The 20,838-nt window shown below is 37.4% G+C and overlaps 1 protein-coding gene across 25 annotated transcripts in view; it reads right to left on the bottom strand.

The window, feature by feature from the left end:
* Window positions 1-20,838, bottom strand: part of NEB (nebulin) — a 207,739-nt gene that overhangs the window by 92,842 nt on the left and 94,059 nt on the right. For 23 of the 25 annotated variants that reach the window (XM_013051923.2, XM_004743838.3, XM_004743843.3 and 20 more), the window contains 14 exons: window positions 20,253-20,456; window positions 19,374-19,478; window positions 17,854-17,961; window positions 16,298-16,609; window positions 15,776-15,979; window positions 14,954-15,058; window positions 10,337-10,444; window positions 8,468-8,779; window positions 7,054-7,257; window positions 6,487-6,591; window positions 5,308-5,415; window positions 3,521-3,832; window positions 1,476-1,679; window positions 40-144 (listed from right to left, as the gene is read on the bottom strand). In XM_013051923.2, the coding sequence (XP_012907377.2) occupies window positions 40-144; window positions 1,476-1,679; window positions 3,521-3,832; window positions 5,308-5,415; window positions 6,487-6,591; window positions 7,054-7,257; window positions 8,468-8,779; window positions 10,337-10,444; window positions 14,954-15,058; window positions 15,776-15,979; window positions 16,298-16,609; window positions 17,854-17,961; window positions 19,374-19,478; window positions 20,253-20,456 (2,496 nt within the window). The remainder of the gene's footprint in view (window positions 1-39; window positions 145-1,475; window positions 1,680-3,520; window positions 3,833-5,307; window positions 5,416-6,486; window positions 6,592-7,053; window positions 7,258-8,467; window positions 8,780-10,336; window positions 10,445-14,953; window positions 15,059-15,775; window positions 15,980-16,297; window positions 16,610-17,853; window positions 17,962-19,373; window positions 19,479-20,252; window positions 20,457-20,838) is intronic. The other 2 variants (XM_013051920.2, XM_045066814.1) reach the window with 2 other exon arrangements.

Here is a 20,838-nt window from a genome sequence, read left to right as displayed (position 1 = left end):
TCCTAGAAAGCCTCAAAAGACCATTGGGAAACCTCTTACTTGGCTGATATTGGCAGAATTGCTCTTGGCCAGCAGGATTTCGGGGGTGTCCGGCATCACATGGATGGAGGTTTTGTCAGCATTCCAGGCTTCTGTGTATAAATGCTATGGAGGAAGTGAAGTAAGCCTTTCATTAGAGCCCATACAAGACAATTATTTTCAAATTTAACACATTTTACTGTGTAAAAGTCTTTCAAGGCTATTTAGAGGTGAGGGAAGCAAAAGGGTACTGGGAAAAGAGAAACATGATAGTACTTAAATATTTAAACTGCCATAATGTAGCTTCATAGCTAATATGAAGTGATAGAATGGTCTCGATTATGAATTCTTTTCTTCCAGTGACTCTCAAGCTTACTCATAGACCCTCCAAGGATGGAACATGGCTATAGAATTATGATACAGTAGAAATCCCTAGACCTCAGAGTTAACCCCATATTCAAACCCAACCTCACTATGCTCAAGCTGTGTAATCTTGAGAAAGGTACATAATACCTTATATCCCTCATTTCTAAGAGAGAGATAATCATGTTTTTACTGAGTGTTCTTTGAACATTAACCATAACATAAGTAAAATGCCTGAGTCACAGTAGGCACTCAGTAGATTCTATGGTGTTTCTTATTATTACTGTGGTTGCTGTGATAGTTATGGTATAAAAAAAAGGATTTTCTAGAGTTTTAGTACTTTAGGCTTTGGAGTTTGGTATCTGAGAGTCAACTTCCTATTCTGCACTGAGCATAATCTCACTACCTCACTACCCGAGTATCTGGCAGATGTCCCAGCAGGTGTGGAAGAATTCTAGTTAAGTTCAATTCAATCTAAAATGTGCATATTAAGGACTTATCCATTAGATAACAATAGCCCTGTATCAATAAACAGATTGCTAGAACTCTGGAAAAGTGAATTGATTATCTATCTTGTGTAATGATACTAAAAGCAACAGGAGCAGCTCCCTTCCTGAAGTAGATTTCCATAAACGAATATGAAAGAGGAAACCAAGCAACTAGTTTGAGTTGTTTGCCAGCACTGCTATAAGCACTGTGTTTCCCAGCTTCAGAACAAAATGCTAGATGGCTATACATTTCTTACAAGGTGCATAAAGAGAAGTCAAGGGTGGGAGTGTGCTCTGCCGAGGACAATGTACAGGGAAAACCAATGGATGGGTGGATGTCCCCATATCACTGCTCAGAAGAGTATGTGCATTATTCCACAGACCTTATCCCAGGCTATGCTTCCTCATGCACACGACTAGGGCATACAATATTGAGAAGCACATGCAGGACCAACAGAAAATCAAACAGATGCGCTGCTGAAGATTGGAGAGAAAATCAGGCCCATCATATCTCCTTTCTCTGGAAAGGCTTGTGGGCATTTCTCACTTTATGAGCCTAGGACATGGAAAGTGTGACTCAGGAAATGGAAGGAGGTAGATACTCGCCTTGCTCATCGTCAGGGCATTATTCTTTGCCAGGACAATCTCCGGGGTGTCTGTGATGCATGTGAATTTGAGCTGGTCTGCGGGCTGGCGGTACTTCCTTTCACTCAGGATTTCTCCAGCTCTCTTCACCTTCTCGATCTCTACTGAGCCAATGGGCACCCATCCAATGCCTCTCAGCCACTCGAGATCAGCCTTGTAAATAGCCTGGAGACGAAATAATGTCAAATATCACCTTGACAGCCTGGTGTCTGATCTTGATTTAGCACAGAAAGACAATGTATAACACTTGTGTGAATTTCTGGGAAGACCCACAAAACTGATTTTACTTTGGTGAAGAGTAGCTAGCTAGCCAAACACTTTGTCCCTGAAGGTAGCCAGTGTTTATTGGTTTAAGACAAAATCTGTGCTCATTTTGGCAGCACATACACTAAGGACCTGTAACATCTAATAATATGCAATCCATTTCATTGATGTAAAACCATTTTAAGGAAATTAGTGACTGCCACCTGATAAAAAGCATTCTCTGATTTGATTGCCTATTCCTCCTTGTGTGGGAATAATATTCTGTCAGAATACTGCTTGTTCCTATCCCATGGGGCAGTGGTCTTCACAACTAGCCATACGTCATAAAGATGAATGCTACCAGCTGACCACCTATTGAATTCATGTGTTTTCTGGGGATGACAAAAATGGTATCTTTTTTCATGTGATTCTATATACATGCTTCTAAACCAGAGAGTACATGTATGTTTACTCTTATTTATCTTACCCCCAATCCCCTTCCTTGTGTTATTATTCAAGTAAAAAAAATATTTTATTCTCTTCTTCATTTTTCTTTGAATTTAAATATTTGGCCAAAGGAGAACTTTTCTGATAAATAAAGGTAATAGTTCTTTTTGTTTGTATGTTTTTTGGAGAAAACTTTACAATGTCACTATGTTTATCACTCTTTCAAAAGTGGCTGTTTGTCAGACCTTGATCAAAAAAACAAAGAGCTACTATACCAATGAGGTAGCATTTGAGTTCCAAGGACAATCTACCAGCTGACAACAAAAGTGCCTCACATATTTCTAAAGAGCTGTTTTCAGCTTCTTAGAAAAATTGTCTCAATATGTATAGTTCATTCTTAAACTTCCTTGCACAAGTAATAGATATTTCTTTTAACTGAAGCAGTCAGAAAAATAATGCAATCAATTCATTTGGAAAATTAGGGTATGTTAAACCAACAATTCTGAACCTGACATCAATGAACTTGAATGGAAAAACATGATATCTTTATTTTTATTAACCTCTAATTGAAATAGAACCTTTTTTTTAATTTAAGTAGAGGTTACAGATCATAGTAGCATTAGCACTATGTGAGACTTTGTCAGCAATAAAAAAATCACAAATATTTTCATGTCCTATTACAGTTGTTGCAGGCATCCTGAAATATTTATGCTCATTACTTCTTTGAAATTAAATTAGTTATTGCACCCAGTGCTAGATCTTTTATTTAGTGTGTTAAGAAGTGTGCATATTACATCATAGATTCAGTTCAATATCTTCATAACCATATTTCGATATGATCAATTTCTTCTGAAACATATATACTGCATTGTACGTATTTCATGACATTATCTTGAGAAGCTGTCCCTGGTCTCACAGGATTGCCAAAAGATTCCATGGTACAAAAAAGTTAGAATCACTTTAAAAAATCTTTTAAACATATGCTGATGTGGTCAGCACCAAGGAGGTTATCTGTCACATGGACCCTCTCTATCCCCAAAGCAAAAAAGGCACTTCACCTAATAAGACCTCCTTCTCCTCTTCCTAAGGGAAGGTGACCTTGTCTGAAACAATCCTCTCCTTTCTTTTGCTAATAACTTCCTTGTTCTACCCTCCTTCCTATAAAAACCTTCTGTATTTTTACAACTCTTTGGAGTTACCCTCTACTTGCTTGGTGGATTGCTGCCCCATCCATGAACTCCTTAATAAAGCCATTTAAATCTTCAAATGAACATAACAGAAATAAACACATGCTGATAAATATCAGACCCACTCACATCACTCTGAAGGTCATATGCCTTCCGGGCCTGAATGACGTCATTCTGATCAGGCAGACACATCCATTCGTGTAGGGGATGTCTATAGTCTACGTCACTGACTAAGGTCTGACACTTCTTGGCCAGCACCAACCCCAGCATGTCCACTGGGCTGCTGAACTTGGTCTTCCACTTCTCAAAGTCCTTCTTGTACTCCCTGTCACTCTGGATCTTGGCCACATGAATCGACCACATTATCTTGGGGTCATCCTCAACATTCCGGGCCCCAATATGGTGGCCGAGCTGTTTGCGGTAGCCTTCCTTGTACTTGTACTGAAAAAAGAAAAGGGATATGAGTCTAATGTTAAGAGCATCTCATTTATACTACACTTTATAATTTCATACACACATTTCTTCTTTGTATTTTTCTTTTCCTAGTGTGAAAGAGAAAGGTTAATATTATCAACCCCATTTTACAAAGTAGAAACCTAAAGCCTAAAAGGGTTTTAGGTGATTTGTTCAAGATGATATCATAAGTTCTTAATATTATACTAGTTCTTAATATTTTTCCTTTCTATTAAACTGCACTACCTCTATTATATGTGATTACATAACAAAGAAAGATAAAACATCTTGTACAGTCTAAAAAGAACGTCTACTTGGGGCGCCTGGGTGGCTCATTAAGCCTCTGCCTTCGGCTCAGTTCATGGTTTCAGGGTCCTGGGATCGAGCTCTGCATCGGGCTCTCTGCTCAGCAGGGAGCCTGCTTCCCCCTTTTCTCTCCCTGCCACTCTGCCTACTTGTGATCTCTGTCAAATAAATAAATAAAATCTTTAAAAATAAATAAATAAAAGAACATCTACTTAAAGGATGTGACTTTTTTTTTTCTAAAAATGTGTTGTTAAGGATATTTTAGAATATATCTCTTATCATTAGAATTTATACTGAATGCCCTGAACAAAAGAATGGGCTACATTTAGATAGTCTCACCATAAAATATCTCACTTATTAGCCTGTTATGTCATTGAACTTTTACCAAGACAGAGTCATGCCTTGGTTTAATATTCTATACTTTTAAAATTTAAGAATAAGATGACCCATTTTACTGTGAGATGATCATTGTGTGGGCTTCTCTAGAAAACATTTTGATTATAGAAGGAATTAGGCAGAAGTCTACAGCACAGGGTACTTCCAGGAGAAAGCTTGGATTTGGGTTCTAAGAAGCTCTGGTACAAAATGAGACATTAGACACCTTCAAGAGATGTTTTTCATGAGAAGGGAAGGGATACAGAGAAGAGACATGTGAGCGCTGAGAAAAAGCTTCGGTTACTTCTCAGTTTGTCCATAGAACCAGTTAGGGGCATCTTGTAGGAGAACCTCATCAAAAGTTACAAAGAATGAAACAAAACTCTAAAACACATCCATCATCGAGTCTTCCTTTAATGCCAGAATAAATGGATAGAAGTAGTGGGGAAGAATTCACATTTTTATTGGCTGACTTAGATGTACTTTCAATGTTTTTACAATTGCTGCTCAACTTCTGAGATTCAAAAATATGAACCCGTTTTTAATGTGTATAAAACACTCATTTTTAAAGACTATACTTCTATGACCCTGACTGATTAACAGGGATAATGGACACAGTATCTTGTGGTTTTGTCTTTAATTGCAACGTTGTATATGGGGGAATCACTACATGAAACTGAGACTTGTGGAGATAACCAAAATTCTGGCAAGAAAAATGACAAAAGCTGCCATTTGGGAACATCTTTGAGTAAGAAATGCCTCTTCCAAAAACATCAACTTACATCGCTAGCAATATCTCTTGAAGCCTTGGCTGCCTGAATTGGGATGGCGTCCAAACGTAAGTCATAGCCTTCCTTCTTGGACTCTTCCAAAGCAAGTTTATAGAGTTTCTGTAGAAAAGAGAGTCATTAATCATTACTTTTTTCATAACAAATAAAGCTGTTTATTATTAAATTTTCCCTGTCCTCATTTAAACTGTAGAAAGAAATCCACAAAATCAAGTGTGAGGATGGGTTTCTACAAAACTGCTTCATAGGTGCTTAAGGCCTTTAAAGCACATGTTCGAAACTTCGGGATTTTATTGATTGCTAAATTTTAAAAAATATATGGATCAGCATGTGGTTGCCAAAATTTCATTTTGCGAAATAAGCACATGTTAAAAAAAAAAATAACTACTATCACCATTATTATATAAAAGAAAGGCCATCTTGGGGCACCTGGGTGGCTCACTGGGTTAAAGCCTCTGCCTTCAGCTCAGGTCATGATCCCAGGGTCCTGGGATTGAGCCCCACATCAGGCTCTCTGCCTGCCTCTCTGCCTACTTGTGATCTCTGTCTGTCAACTAAATAAATAAAATCTTTAAAAAAAAAAAAAAGGCCATCTTAATAGTACAGAAGAAGATAGAATAAGGACATTATTTTCAAATTAAATATATTTGGATTTAAGAAAAACTCCAAGTATTGTATTTATTTTTTCTCATTTTGCTATGGACTATCTCCACAGACCACAGTCAATCTGTACAGTAGGCTTTCAGAATAACTGCCCTGATGAAAATGCTGGTCCAGAGATGCCTGAAACAATGCTTACAAAGAACACTAAATGGTAGCATGTTACTGAAGCAGCAGAATAATACAGGGCATGATAATGCACTGGGTTCCAATTCAGTATATTCCTGCTCAGTAACTGTTTAATCAGGTAATTACTTGACTCCCACACTGTAGGGGAAGGCAAAAGGAATATTAGTCCCACTGAAGTAGTTCTTCATAAGCATTCCATTCTGATATCCAGTTGCTAAAAGGCCAGTCTACACTGTGGACCTACCACACAAGACAAAACTGAATAAAGAGAGAACTCTCTTCTACCAACGTATAATAAATTAGTTGAAACATGACACTAAGGAAATAATAAACAATTGCTCATTTTTGCCTTACTGTTCATTATATGATCAACAATGTACTCACATCACTGTAGTTTATGCGGTTCAGTTTGGCAAGCATGATTTCTGGTGTATCCGGCATGACATGGATTGTTTTCTTATCATTGTCCCAGGCTTCAGTATATAAGCGCTGTGAAAAAAAGAAAGGATGAGAAAAATTACTTTGACATTCATATTTTTCCTTTATGTGTCACCTTTCCTCTAAACAAAGTAGAAGTGAAATGACTAAAGCTGCATAAATTCCTACTTTCATGTAGATAAATTACTATTTCCAAGAGTATTTAGCTTACTAGTTTACTGTTTCACTGACTCAGTTGTTACTGTTCCTTATTAAAATTCTTTAACAATTCTGAAATGTATAATTGGGTTGCAGTACTTAAATTGCAATTATGAAATAATTACAGCACATAGTATTTTTAGTAGTTTACTATCTTGAAGTATTAGTAAGTGACTATGGTAGTATATTGGAAAAACCACTCTAGAAGGTATCCTGAATCCTAAAGGAATTATAGGAATGCAGTAACATGCCAGATTTTTTTACCCTCTTCTATGGTGAATCCCTCGATCTAACAGTAAGGGGTTAAAAACTCACCTTACTCATGTTCATAGCATTGCTCTTGGCCAGCACCTGTTCCGGAGTGTCAGTTATGCTGGTGAATTTCAGTGTCTCTGGACGCTGACGGTAGATGTTATCACTCAGTATCTCTGTGGCCCTTTTGGCTTTAACAACTTCTATGGAACCAATTGGAACCCAGCCAATGCCTCTCAGCCATTCAAGGTCTGACTTATATAAATTCTGCAAATCAATGGATAAGAAACATATTTACTAATTCAATTTTCAGATTCATTGTCACAAAATGGTTAGAGAAATACAAAAGTACAGAGGAACAGATAAAAGCTCCCAGCCTAGCTTCTCACTCCTTCACAAGCATTACTGAATCCTGAGAACGAGGTTCTTCCCTGAGCATTTTTTGGTACAGAGAATTGTACCAAGAATGGTGAAAGAGTTTTTATAAAAATTAGAAGACACCTGTGCCTGAGGGTATTATAGTATTTTTACACAAAAGCAGAACTTCTTTAGCTTTGGAAAATCCACTCTAATAGCTTCCAGTAAGACCCCACACTCAGACCAGTGCTATGTGAGTGTTGTAGTCACAACACCTCTTGCTTTTTTTTTTTTAAGGGAAAAGAGGTGAAATTCAACTACAGTAATGAGTTTCAACATGTAGTAATGTTAACCCTTGCAAATCACATTCTTGATCTGTATTTTAAATTGGAATATAATATGTAACAATATATTAGTTTCAAGTCCCCACATGATGATTCAGTATATGAATATATTGTGAAATGATCACAAGAAGTCTAACATCCATCACCGCACATAGCTACATTGTGTATGTGGAATGAGAACTTTAAGGACATACTTATATCCACCTTCACAATCACAAAATATCAAGTGTGTAATGGGGTCTTATAAAGAAATTATATTAGCTATTACCCTAATTATTCATTTTATTTTACTCTCAATAGTGCATACTAACTGTTTATAGGAATTAAATGACCAGTTTTGAAAAAGACAGGAATATCTTAGTATTTCCCTGTTGGTAGTTATAAAATATGAACGTTTATTAAAATGACTTAGCATAATATACTTCCTCTTCCACTTCCCTCCACATCCACAATTCTACCTCTTCAGCCAAAAATGTGCAGCTATATATTTTCGAGAACTCAGTTTCACCTAGCTCATGCAAAGCAAGCCTGAATCACCAAAAAGAAATACACCTATATATATTTGCCTATATATATCTTATTCCCTCTTTTCCATATGGGTTTTTGGAAAGAAAACCCTGAAATAAATTGTAGTGCTTTCTGTGGGAAATGCTTTTTAAACATTTAATCATGGGTTGTTTGAAATATACAAATATATTCCAGTTCACTGGCATTAGAAGGCAGGGACACGTCTTAGATTTGCTGTCGACGTGCAGAAACATCCTCAGGGTACTCACGTCGCTCTGGAGGTCATAAGCTTTCCGAGCGTGGATGATGTCATTCTGGTCGGGCAGGCAGGTCCACTCGTGCAGAGGATGTCTGTAGTCCACATCACTGACTAAGGTCTGACACTGCTTGGCCTGAACAATGCCAAGCATGTCCACTGGGCTGGTGTACCTGGTCTTGTATTTCTCAAATTCTTTCTTGTACTCACGGTCACTCTGCACTTTGGCAATGTGCAGAGACCACATTATCTTGGGGTCGTCATGTATTGCTCGGGCACCAATGTGGTGGCCTAGCTGCCTGCGATAAGCTTCTTTGTATTTGTACTGAAAGAAAGAAACCAGTGAGTAAGAAGGGAGCACCAAGAGTTACTTCCTGTCATTCTTTCTGTGATGAGGCTCTTTTGTGATGAGATCCTTAAGACTCCAGGGGGGTTTCGGGGCACCTGGCTGACTCAGTGGGTTAAGCGACTGCCTTTAGCTCAGGTCATGATCTCATGGGTCCTAAAATGGAGCCCCATGTCCTCAGGCTCCTGGCTCAGTGGGGAGTCTGCTTCTACCTCTGCCTCTCCCCAGTGCCCTCATGCTCGCTCTCACTCTCTTTCTCAAATAAGTAAAAGACTATAGGGCAGCTTCATCCCGTGCTGCTGAGACGCCACACATTAGAAAATGCTCACTCCCATCAAGGAGGATGTTGTGCTCATTTGCACATTTCCACAGAAGAACACCACAATCCCTTTATACTATGGTAAAAAAAAGTATGTTGATAAAAGGTGATTAAAAAGTGAATTTTGAGGGGCGCCTGGGTGGCTCAGGGGGTTAGAGCCTCTGCCTTCAGCTCAGGTCGTGGTCCCAGGGTCCTGGGATCGAGCCCTGCATTGGGCTCTCTGCTCGGTGGGGAGCCTGCTTCCCTCTCTCTCTCTCTGCCTGCCTCTCTGACTGCCTGTGGTCTCTGTCTGTCAGATGAATAAATAAAATAAAAAATAATAATGATAATAATAATAAATTTTTTTAAAAGTGAATTGTGAAAAGTTGAGTTCAATTACAGTGATAAACAGGGTCTCAGAAGTTGGTCATGTGGGTGGATTCAACTGAAAAGTTTATTAATCTTTTTTTCTAGGGCATTCTGATAACTAATTTCCTCTACACAAATAATCTAGAAGGGTAGTTTAAAAATAGCCAATTTTGTTGTTTTAATGGGTACAAACTTCCAGTTTTGCAAAAGAAAAAGTTCTGGAAAGCTGTTGTAGATTAGTGAGAGTACACTTAACACTGCTGAGCTATAGACCTGAAAATGGCTAAGACAGTAAATGTTATGTTTTCTTTCATCGTGATTAAAAAAAAAACCTACAAAAATGAACAATTTCTACTATTTGGATTAAAATTGAAGTTGTCCAGGAATCTAAGGTCTTCATTCTTGGGGTAGAGGAATATTGATTTTCTGGACCCCTCACCAAGGACACAGAGCTTTTTTGTTATTCTCTGTCCTGCCTCAAGTCATGGGGGAGAGCTCTGTTAAAGCCTGCTTCTTTCCTGCCATCTTTGTCTTGAGTATATCCTGAGAAGACCTTATAAGATTTTATGAGAAGCTCAACAGATGTCTAGCTAGCTTTAATCAAGGTACTCAATCTTACTAAGCAAACACCAAAGAACAAGAGTCAAAAGAACCACATTGCAGTCCAGGTTTTGTCTCTGTGATGCTTGTGATCTTGGGCAGGTTATCTACTGTCTCAAATCCTCAATTTATTTGCCTACACAATAAAGGCAGTTCAGATGGAGGGCTACAGATCCATGGATGATGACTACAAAGATTTCCAGCTACGATCCCCTGTGCAGGGGGTTTGGCCTGTTGGTAGCAAAGGGAAGGATGTGATCAGCTCTTACGTCACTGGCAATGTCCCGGGAGGCCTTGGCAGCAACAATGGGAATGGCATCACTTCTCAAGTCATAGCCTTCTTTCTTGGCTTCTTCCATGGCCTGGCGATAGCAGTTCTGAGGGAAAAAGTAATGGCTTTTAGATACAGTACTCAACTGTACTCTAAAATCGTACTTTTGGTGAAAGAAGACTATTTTGCATGCAAAACTAACTGTACTAATATGTTCAGCCTTAAATCTTTTTAAAAAATCTCTTTCTTTTACTTTTTATTTATCCAAGCTATTTAAAAGGTACAATTTTACATTCAGCAGGTTTTAAAATTGCAAATTCTCTTAGACAAATCCTCATAGATTTTAGACACCAAGTCAATAACTTCCAAATGTGTTGGATTGGTTCAGCACTTGCTCTTCTCATAACATGACCATGAAATGTTGATTTATTTAACTCCAAATTTGAATTAGAAACAATTTCATTAGCAAAAAACAATTTCATTAGGTATTGTGTAAAAATACACAATACTGGGCGCCTGGGTGGCTCAGTGGGTTAAGCCGCTGCCTTCGGCTCAGGTCATGATCTCAGGGTCCTGGGATCAAGTCCCGCATCGGGCTCTCTGCTCAGCGGGGAGCCTGCTTCCTCCTCTCTCTCTCTGCCTGCCTCTCTGCCTACTTGTGATCTCTCTCTGTCAAATAAATAAATAAAATCTTAAAAAAATAATAAAAAAAAATAAAAATACACAATACTTACCACTGTGAGTACATATGCAAAATGAACAGTGAACTAAGGCTAATCTGCTGTTCCTGAATGTCTGTTAATATTGATTTGCTCCCTATTCATATTGTCAGCTGCTGAAAACTGCTAGCAGATATAGTAATAGCAGGTACCAAGGATTTAGGAGTTGAAAGCACAAAACAGAAAAAATTGTATTCGATAAATTTTTCCGTAAACCGGAAAAACCACCTGACAGTTCATTTTCTGTGGTAGGGCAGATAAACACAGACCGTGGAACACAGGTGTGCTACGGGAACATTGTTTGAGAACCAGTGCATTAAACAAATCATCTGTACTGAGGCAGTCAGCCCCTTTTGCTTGTGAGCCACCTATAAAAATTTTGACCAATCCTATATTGTGTTAAAACAAATTTTTAAATAATTAATATTGTTTTTTAATTAAAACATGATAAATAAGATACACATTTTGATACTTTTTAAAAATAAAACTTATTACATCTTGTTATTTTTGTGATTTATAGGAATTCATGATACCTTGATTGAAAAAGGTTTTGGTGGATATTAATTAATTACATTGTCTGGCACAGTTTTTTTGTTTTTTAAAACTGTCAGGCATGGATCACATTATCAGCTGGCACAGGTATGCCTTTCTTTTTTCTTTTAAGAAATAAAATCTTGGGGCACCTGGGTGGCTCAGTGGGCTAAGCCTCTGCCTTCGGCTCAGGTCATGATCCCAGGATCCTGGGATCGAGCCCTGCATCGGGCTCTCTGCTTGCTGAGGAGCCTGCTTCTTCCCCTCTCTCTCCATCTCTCTCTCTCTGCCTGCCTCTCAGCCTACTTATGATCTCTGTCTGTCAAATTAAAAAAAAAAAAAAATCTTAAAAAAAAAAGAAATAAAATCTTTATAAAATCTTTTCTAATCAAATATCTTAATGCATGTTTTAATATTTAAAAATGTGCATTTTTCTTATTTTGAAAAACTTCAAACCTACAGAAAAGTTTTTAGTACAGTGAACTTCCAGCTACCCAGATATCAGCACTTTTTTTTTTAGCCATACTTACTTCATCTTTCTCTTATGTGTATGTGTGGTATGTATATGACTTATTTCCAATAATAAGGACTAATCATGAATAAATTGTAGACATCATGACTTCTACTTCTAAACACTTAAGCTCATGTATTGCCTAAGAATAAAGTCATTTTTACAATCATAGTATATTTATTAAATTTGGGAAGTTTAATACTAACATAATACTGCTATCTAATAGATAGTGAATATTCAAATGTCACCAACTGTCCTAGTAATGTCCATTAGAACAATATTGTTTTTCTACCTAGAATCCAGTTCAGGAACACGAGTAGCATTTGGCTATCTCATCTGTTTCTGGGCCTTTAATCAGTGCTTTTGTTTTAAAGTGAAAGAAGAGTGGCCAAGAAAGAAGTGGACCCCACCTTAACACAGGGCCCTCCCAGGCAGGTAACTTAGAATGGTACCAGGAAAGTGCAGCTATGTTAAGTGCTTAAAACAATGCAAGCCAGCATCCCTATTGGAAAGACTTCGTGTTACAGCTCAAGGACACCTAAAATTTGAAGGTAGCTCATCTTTACGCCGCCAGAGACACAGTTCTTAAACCCGTCTATGATGGTGTAACTTAATTCTTAATCCCAGTTTCTCCCCTTTCCTCTGCTAAGCGTTACTGAGTCAAGGAAAACAGTCACAGAACCCGTAGACAGTTCTGAAAAAGGGACTCAGAAACCACTGATGGTTTTAAGGGCAAACAATGACCTTGATTCTTTAGGGCTTTATCTGTCTTCCTGTTACAATGTTCAGTATTTTGTCATTGTATAAAGGCTGTAAAAAACAACATTTTAAATGTAAGGCAAGGCTTTAAATAGTGTGGCAGCAATAATGAAAACTAATTGCTTCATTATTATGTCCCATTCTCATGTTAGATTGAATTAAAAATACTGGAATAATATCTGAATTTTAAATATGATGCAGAGGTGCTTAATTTTTAAATGATCTAAGAGTCCTAGAAGGAAGTTATTGTATGTTTTTAATGTAGATTATTAATATGTGACAAATTGCATTCTTCCCAGGATAAGATTTTACAAGGAAAAGCTAAAGTGAAAAATAAGAATAAATTTGATACATTTGAGATATAATCCTAAGGGTATTTGGTCTTAAAAATTCCTAGAAATGTTTATTTTGAAACTGGAGAGCCAAATAGCTCCTCTATTATATTTTTCCTTGGAGGACTCTGTCCTTATGCATAAGTGGAAAAATATGTTTAAATCATCTCATGTCTTCAGGCCAAACAAATAAATTTATTTCATTCTTTCAACATTTGAAAAAGATTCAGGGCTTCAAAGAAGAGAATACTTTTGGTTACCATTCAAGACCACGTTTTAAACCTTGTTTGGTATGTTATTTACCCAAGAGAACTAGATAGAACAGGTAAATGAGAATTTAAGAGAAAAAAAGTAAAATGTGGTTGCTTTGTTTATTTGGTATGTATTTATTGAGCTAAGTATGGAATGAAGGTACCAGTTGGGTTGAGGAAAAACTCAAGAGAGCCATTCTGAAATCTAATCTTCAGGATACAGCCCTTAGGGAATTAACATCCTCATGTAATTTTAAAGAAAATTAATCCAGCTGAAAATTATAGAAATAAAAGCTTCAATTTCCTCTCAGTCTGAAAACAAACAAACAAAAAGCCACCTATCTCATCTGACCTCATTTGAACAAAAGGGAAAGGTAAAAGCATCATTACAGTTTGGGATAGAAACTAACTTCATCTGTCTAGGGTGAGACAGACTTCTTTGGAAAAGTTAAACCAACAGAGAATCTCTGTGGCCAAGAGAAAAATCGCTCAAATTACCATGGGCAATCAAATACTTAGGATTAGGCTTGTCTGCTGGTCTACTTCATCACGCTGGAGCGAGGGAAATCATATCCTCTTCATTTCACTTGTCATGGTTACTTGATACAAACATGCCTTTTCTTTAGGGTCACATAATTATAGTCAGAAGTAGTTAATGCCGATAGGAGATTGAATATGGTCAAGTCTTGAAAATGAGTACTTAATTTTCCAATGTTCTCAAACTGAAGAAAAAAATCCTTTTTTTTTTTTTTTTTTTTAACGAAGACACACAAACATGTAAGAAATCAATTTCTTGTTGGATAAACCAGATAATTGTTAACTTTGGCAAGTACAATTGGGCAAGAAGCTGTTTCTGCAGCAATATTTCTGGACTACAAAGATATGTGATGACAAGTTTCGGGAGGCAGGAGATAACACATAAAAATTATATTGTATTGTCCTTAGGCAATTTTGAAATGGATGGATTTGAGAATTCTCATTTTTGTTCTTGTAAATAAACAAGTTATTTTGAGCATGGTAGATAAATCTAATATGTATGGTAACTAGAGTGTATGAGGAAGAAATCAAAGGTTAATAGGCATCTATTTTGCGCCAGGCTCTATGCTGGGCATATTATATACAACTTTACTTAGCCACCACAGAAATTTTTAAGATATGTATTTTTATCTCATTTCACAGGTAACTGAACAAAAACTCACAAAATATTTAAGTACTAATCTGATAAATAATAATCATTTTTAAATTAAAATTATAAGTTTCAATCATTAATAGTTGGGAGTTTTTTTCCTTTTCCTGACATAGAGACATTTTTGTATTTACTTCTGTATCATTTTATCTATCTACCTTTTGACAGATGGCATAAATATTCAGGGTATGGTAATGGGCATAAAAAGATAAAACTAAGCTAACTGATGCACATGAGAATTAAATCCAGAATTCTAACTTTACTACTACATCAACAACAACAAAATCAATGAGGTCAGATCAAGAAACCAAAATAAATGGTCTTACCTCACTATAATTTATTTTATTTTGTCTTGCCAACATAATTTCGGGTGTATCAGGCATGATGTGGACTTGGGTCTTGTCTTTGTCCCAGGCTTCTGTGTATAAGCGCTGTGAATGATAAAAACGGTAATGAATTAGAAAAACAATGTTGTAAATGGAGTTTCTAATTTAGAGATCATGACAAATTTGAAAGCCAGCCTTGCTCGCTATCCATGCTGTGTGCTATATGACAATAGTCTTTGATCTCTTTGAAATTACAAGATACTTATTGTCACTAAATATAAACATGGGCTAAGATATGAAAAGAAAAAGTATGTGTTTTGTTACAGGATCACCTCCAATTAAATTACAAGCAACTATTTTCTAAGCATATACAAATATCCTTATGTACTATATCTACATTAAATACTTTCCATGGTTTTGTTAGTGGTTTATTAACTGCAAATATAACTGGATATGCCTTCTCTAGATTTCTTTTCGATAAATATCATGGAGATCTGCATCTCACTTGTTTGTTTCATACTCACCTAGATAAGTACCTGAAAGAAAGAAACCTTGATATCAAACCATGTATTACTCTCATTGGCTGCAAACAAGTTGAACACTGAACATCTATCCTATTCTTTACACTGGCTATTTCACAAGAGATGTCAAAGCAGAAATTCCCACATACATTTTTGCAATCCTAATGTAACTGAATAGAGAATGCAACCAAAACCCTAAACACAATATGGCAGTTGGATAAAACGAAAAACACTAAATTAACCATAGATATTCTCAAGGATATATGGTTCCATTTTAGTTTCCCCCCAATTGGGGGCTCACCTTGTTCATATTGAGGGCATTGTTCTTGGCCAGCACCTGCTCCAGGGAATCAGGCACACTGGTGAACTTGAACTGGTCCGGAGGCTGGCGGTAGATGTTGTCACTCAGTATCTCTGCAGCTCTCTTGCACTTGACCAAATCCAGAGACCCAATGGGGACCCAGCCGATGCCTCTCAGCCACTGGAGATCTGACTTGTAAACGTTCTGGTGAGATCAAACACAAAAGCAAGTCTTACTTAAGCTGTTATGACACCTGCTTTAAAAAATGAAAGAAAAAGGCTGAAAAACTTTAATAGCCAAACTTCACGTCTATGTCTTTTCAAATACAAATCCCAATTAGACCTTCATAGTATCATGTTCTCTCCTATAGGAAAGTAAGACACACTCAATGAGAGGCAGAGAGAAAAAATGTTATTACTTCTGAGGCCTCAGCCTAATCCTAGACCATTATCTATGTATCACCGTGCATTACTATCATAAGCACCGTCACCGGTGGCATATAAAATGGGTCCTAGTACTCACGTCACTCTGGAGGTCATAGGCCTGTCGAGCATGGATGACGTCATTCTGATCAGGCAGACACATCCATTCGTGTAGGGGATGTCTATAGTCTACGTCACTGACTAAGGTCTGGCACTTCTTAGCCAGCACCAACCCCAGCATGTCCACTGGGCTGCTGAACTTGGTCTTCCACTTCTCAAAGTCCTTCTTGTACTCCCTGTCACTCTGAATCTTGGCCACATGCATAGACCACATTATCTTGGGGTCATCCTCAACATTTCGGGCTCCAATGTGATGGCCAAGTTGTTTTCGGTAACCATCTTTGTATTTGTACTGAAATAAAAGTAATCATTTAAAAAATAAGCATGAATAGAAAGAACTAAAAGTATTGTTAGTTTAAAACATCATTTTAAAAAAGCACTTAAAGTGTCAAATTTAAAATAAATTTGGAATCATCTGAATATCAACTCATCTCTTCATCCTAAACTCTGATTTGACTGTAGCAATTCTCTAATGGGAAAACAGGCCAAACTACATAGTTCTATGGTTTGTAGACATTAAGTCCCTGGAAATAAAGGCAGCAACACTTCCAGAATATCAGTCATGGCAGTACACTGCCTTTTCTTCATCTTGGGTCAGTGAAATCACTAATGCAGAAATTTACATACAATTTTTCAAATGCTATTCCCCAGTCCACAGGTACTATATTACCTCCCCTATGCATCCCTCAGGCCTCCCAGTTCTAGCTCTGTTGACCTTTACTGTGTCATCTGACTCCCTAAAATGGACTGGCTTGTGTTTTCTATCCTGCATTCCCTGCTCTGCTGGACATCAAATCTGGCTGGCATTTCTTGGGATTCGCCAAGTGAGAAAACAGGTTATATAACTAAAGAAAGCGTTTTGGAGATGGTGTAAGTTCTGAGTGGATATTCTCTCTTTACTTTAGGCAACAACATCACACAAATCCTAAAGTATACTTATGGAAGCCTGAATTCTTCACCAAAGGACCCACTTCTTTCAGAGGACAGCAGAAAGACAATCAGGATCACCATTTTATTGCTTTTGGTTGTCTGCCTTTTTCTGTTTTCATTTGATAAGAACTCAAAAGGAAACACTTAAGGTAATTTTCCAAAGAAAGGGTTGGCAAAAATCCAGATCAGATTCATTGAAATGCACATTTTCCTAGATCTGGCTGAACACGGTCTTTTTCAGATGTTGAGCCAACACATGTAACCAAGTTATTTTTTTTTTAACCCTTCTGGCATTTTCTCATTTCTCTATAAGCTACGTGTTCAAGATATGGAGATAAATGTCTCATAACTATAGATATGAGCAACTATAGATTCAAATTCAACTTTATCTTGAAGTTCAGGATACCCTCTCTACCTATGGGACATGAATATTAAAGTGATTCAGACTTAAACATGTAAGAGTTTTTCCGATGAAAAACTTTTTTTTTTTTTTTTCCATTTAAAGCACAATAAGTATGCTTTAACTGGCACGGAGATGCATCTCCCTGCTGTAATGATGATCATTCCCCCCATCTACATGCACATACACAGAGTGTTGCTACTCACATCACTGGCAATGTCCCGGGAGGCCTTGGCTGCCACGATTGGGATGGCATCGGCTCGCAGGTCGTAGCCTTTCTTCTTTGCTTCTTCATTGGCGAGTTTATACAGAGTCTACAAAGAGTGTCAGAGTTAAAGCAAAAGGTTTGACAGCGACAACTGGGAGATTACTAAAGAGTAATTTTATAAAGGACAGACTCTAGAAATAACCTAGCAATATTGAAAGCAAATAAATTATATCTTACCAAAAAGAAAATATACACAGCTTTAGAAATGAGATCAGTTAACACAAGTTGATATATTAGTCCATTATATATTGTAGATTAATACATATCATGTGGTTTGATATAATGTATAATCTAATAGTAGAGATCAATTGACAAAGTATCAATTTCTACATGCTAAGTAAAAAATAACTCAAGAACAATGTTTATTAGTCGTATATATATAAAATATATACACATATACTTTTATCCATTTCTTTATTAAAACATCTTTCAAAATCACGTAATTCTTTATAATGTTTAAAAAATGAGAATGAGAAAAAGACTGAAGTACAATTTAAAACATAGCTAACTGGACTATAATCACAACTTTAAGGGTCTAAATTTTGATTGTATCATATTAGTAAAACATGCAGCTATAGATTGCATTTTACTTAAAAAAAAAAAATCGGTGCTGTTCAGAGAACACTTCTTTCCCACACCTGAGGCTTTCTTTCTATAGAAGGAGCTCAATTATTTTTCTCTGACCTTTCTCCTTTTTCTGCCCCTTTCCTCTCTGCCTGTGAAGAGGTAAAATGACTTAATGATTCATTTCACCATTAGGGATGGGATAACTGGGCACTCCCTGCTAAGCTTTGACCATGTCCCTCTAGGAATAAGCCTAGTGCTCTTCTCTGCTTCTCTGGGCTCTAGCCCTGACGGGAGGGGAGCTGACTGCCCTGCTCCACTGAGGCCTCTGCTTCTGGGAACCTAATTCTGGGATTCAGTTAGACTCCGTTAGTTCTCATACAAATACATCTTTGTATGAGATGGCATAAAATGTGAGATTTCAACTTCTATTATTATATTCCTTTGTTTTACCTCTCAATTTTATTTAGGATCCAGGAAGGGAAAAAGTAGGTATTATCAGAGTCCCCCTTGGTAAGACTGCCAGATTTAGCAAATAAAAATATAGCATGCCCAGCTGAACTTGAATATTAGGTAAACAATAAGTAGTATTTCAGTATGAATACTGAGCTACTATTTTATCTGATCATCTTACTGCTTAGAAATACCAAAAATACTCCTCAGCCCCACCTACCCATACTGGCAACTAAAAAGATAACGTGCCTTCAGTTTGCCCATGGAATCCTACAGCATATAATATTTAACCCAGAAATGAAAGGCTGTGATAAGTGTTCATATCACAGAGCCAAACGCAGCACAATAGCTGAGGCCTGAGAATCTCCACAAAAGTAAATGCAGGAAAACAAACGGTAACAATGATAACAAAATCAGTGTAGCACCAACGTTTGCACTTACCTCACTGTAGTTGAGCTTGTTCTGTCTTGCCAACGTGATCTCCGGGGTATCAGGCATTATATGAACTTGAGTCTTGTCTTTGTCCCAGGCCTCTGTATATAAACGCTATCAAAGAAGATGTTGATAGAAAACCATGTGAAGGTGTGGTATGTATATATATGCCATGGAATATTACTCAGCCACCAAAAAGAATGAAATCCAGCCATTTGCAATGACATGGTTGGAACTGGAGGGTATCACTCGAAGTGAAATAAGTCAGAGAAAGACAAATACCATATCATTTCACTCATAGGCAGGATTTAAGAGATAAAACAGATGAGCATAGGGGAAGGGAAGGAAAAACAAAGTAAGATGAAAACAGAGGAGGAGGCAAACCATAAGAGACTCTTCACTCCAGGAAACAAACTGAAGGTTGCTGGAGGGGAACTGGATGGGCGGATGGGGTAACTGGCTGCTGGGCGTTAAGGAGGACATGAGATGGAACGAGTGCTGCATACTATATAAGACTGATGAATCACTGAATTCTACCTCTGAAACAAATAATATGGTATACGTTAAATTTTATTTAAATAAAAAACCTTTAAAAACCATTTGAAATAGGAATAACAAAAAGTCAAAATAAACACAACTATCACTAATCTAGTAGGAAAAAGAAACCAAACTTGGGTATACGGTATTCAATTTACGGTTGGAGCCTTAGTATTAGTTATCTAGGTTAAAACTGGGAATAATAGAAATTATTTGGAGGATTTCAAGTGTGTAATTTAGGAGGTAAATGTGACCCTCCACTTCAACGAATAATTTTAAGTGCACTAGTCATTAGAGTATAGCAGCATCTCCGGCATGTTAAAGAGTAGGCTGGAGGCAGCTGGGGCTCACCTTGTTCATATTGAGGGCATTGTTCTTGGCCAGCACCTGCTCCAGGGAATCAGGCACACTAGTGAACTTGAACTGGTCGGGAGGCTGGCGGTAGATGTTGTCACTCAGTATCTCTGCAGCTCTCTTGCACTTGACCAAATCCAGAGACCCAATGGGGACCCAGCCGATGCCTCTCAGCCATTGGAGATCTGATTTGTAAACGTTCTGTGAAGAAGAAAAATGGCAGAAGCTCTTCAGCAAGATTAAAAGATTTTGGGTACAGAAGCCAAGGCAATTAGTAATAAATAGTGCACAATATGGATAAGCTGCTGTGTTATTGTTTTTTAATAGAAAATAAGCTCTCTGTGTCAGGAAGACTAAAAGAGCAACTGTGTCAAAAACAACCCAGAGATGTCTCCTGGCCATGACAAAAAGTGACCATATGCTTCCGGTTGTAAGGAAAGAAAAATCTAAACTAGTATCTTTTGTCGTTCAGTTCAGTGAATATTATTATAACGTCCATGTGTACAGGAAAACAACAGCATCCCAGAATGGGAGAAACCACAGATACGTCCAGCCACAGGCTACCAGGAAATACATGTTAGGC

Source organism: Mustela putorius, unplaced genomic scaffold, assembly GCF_011764305.1.
Source record: "Mustela putorius furo isolate JIRA1106 unplaced genomic scaffold, ASM1176430v1.1 tig00003869_pilon_pilon_pilon, whole genome shotgun sequence".
NCBI classification, from domain to species: Eukaryota; Metazoa; Chordata; class Mammalia; order Carnivora; family Mustelidae; genus Mustela; species Mustela putorius.
This window is presented reverse-complemented; position numbering and strand designations above follow the sequence as displayed.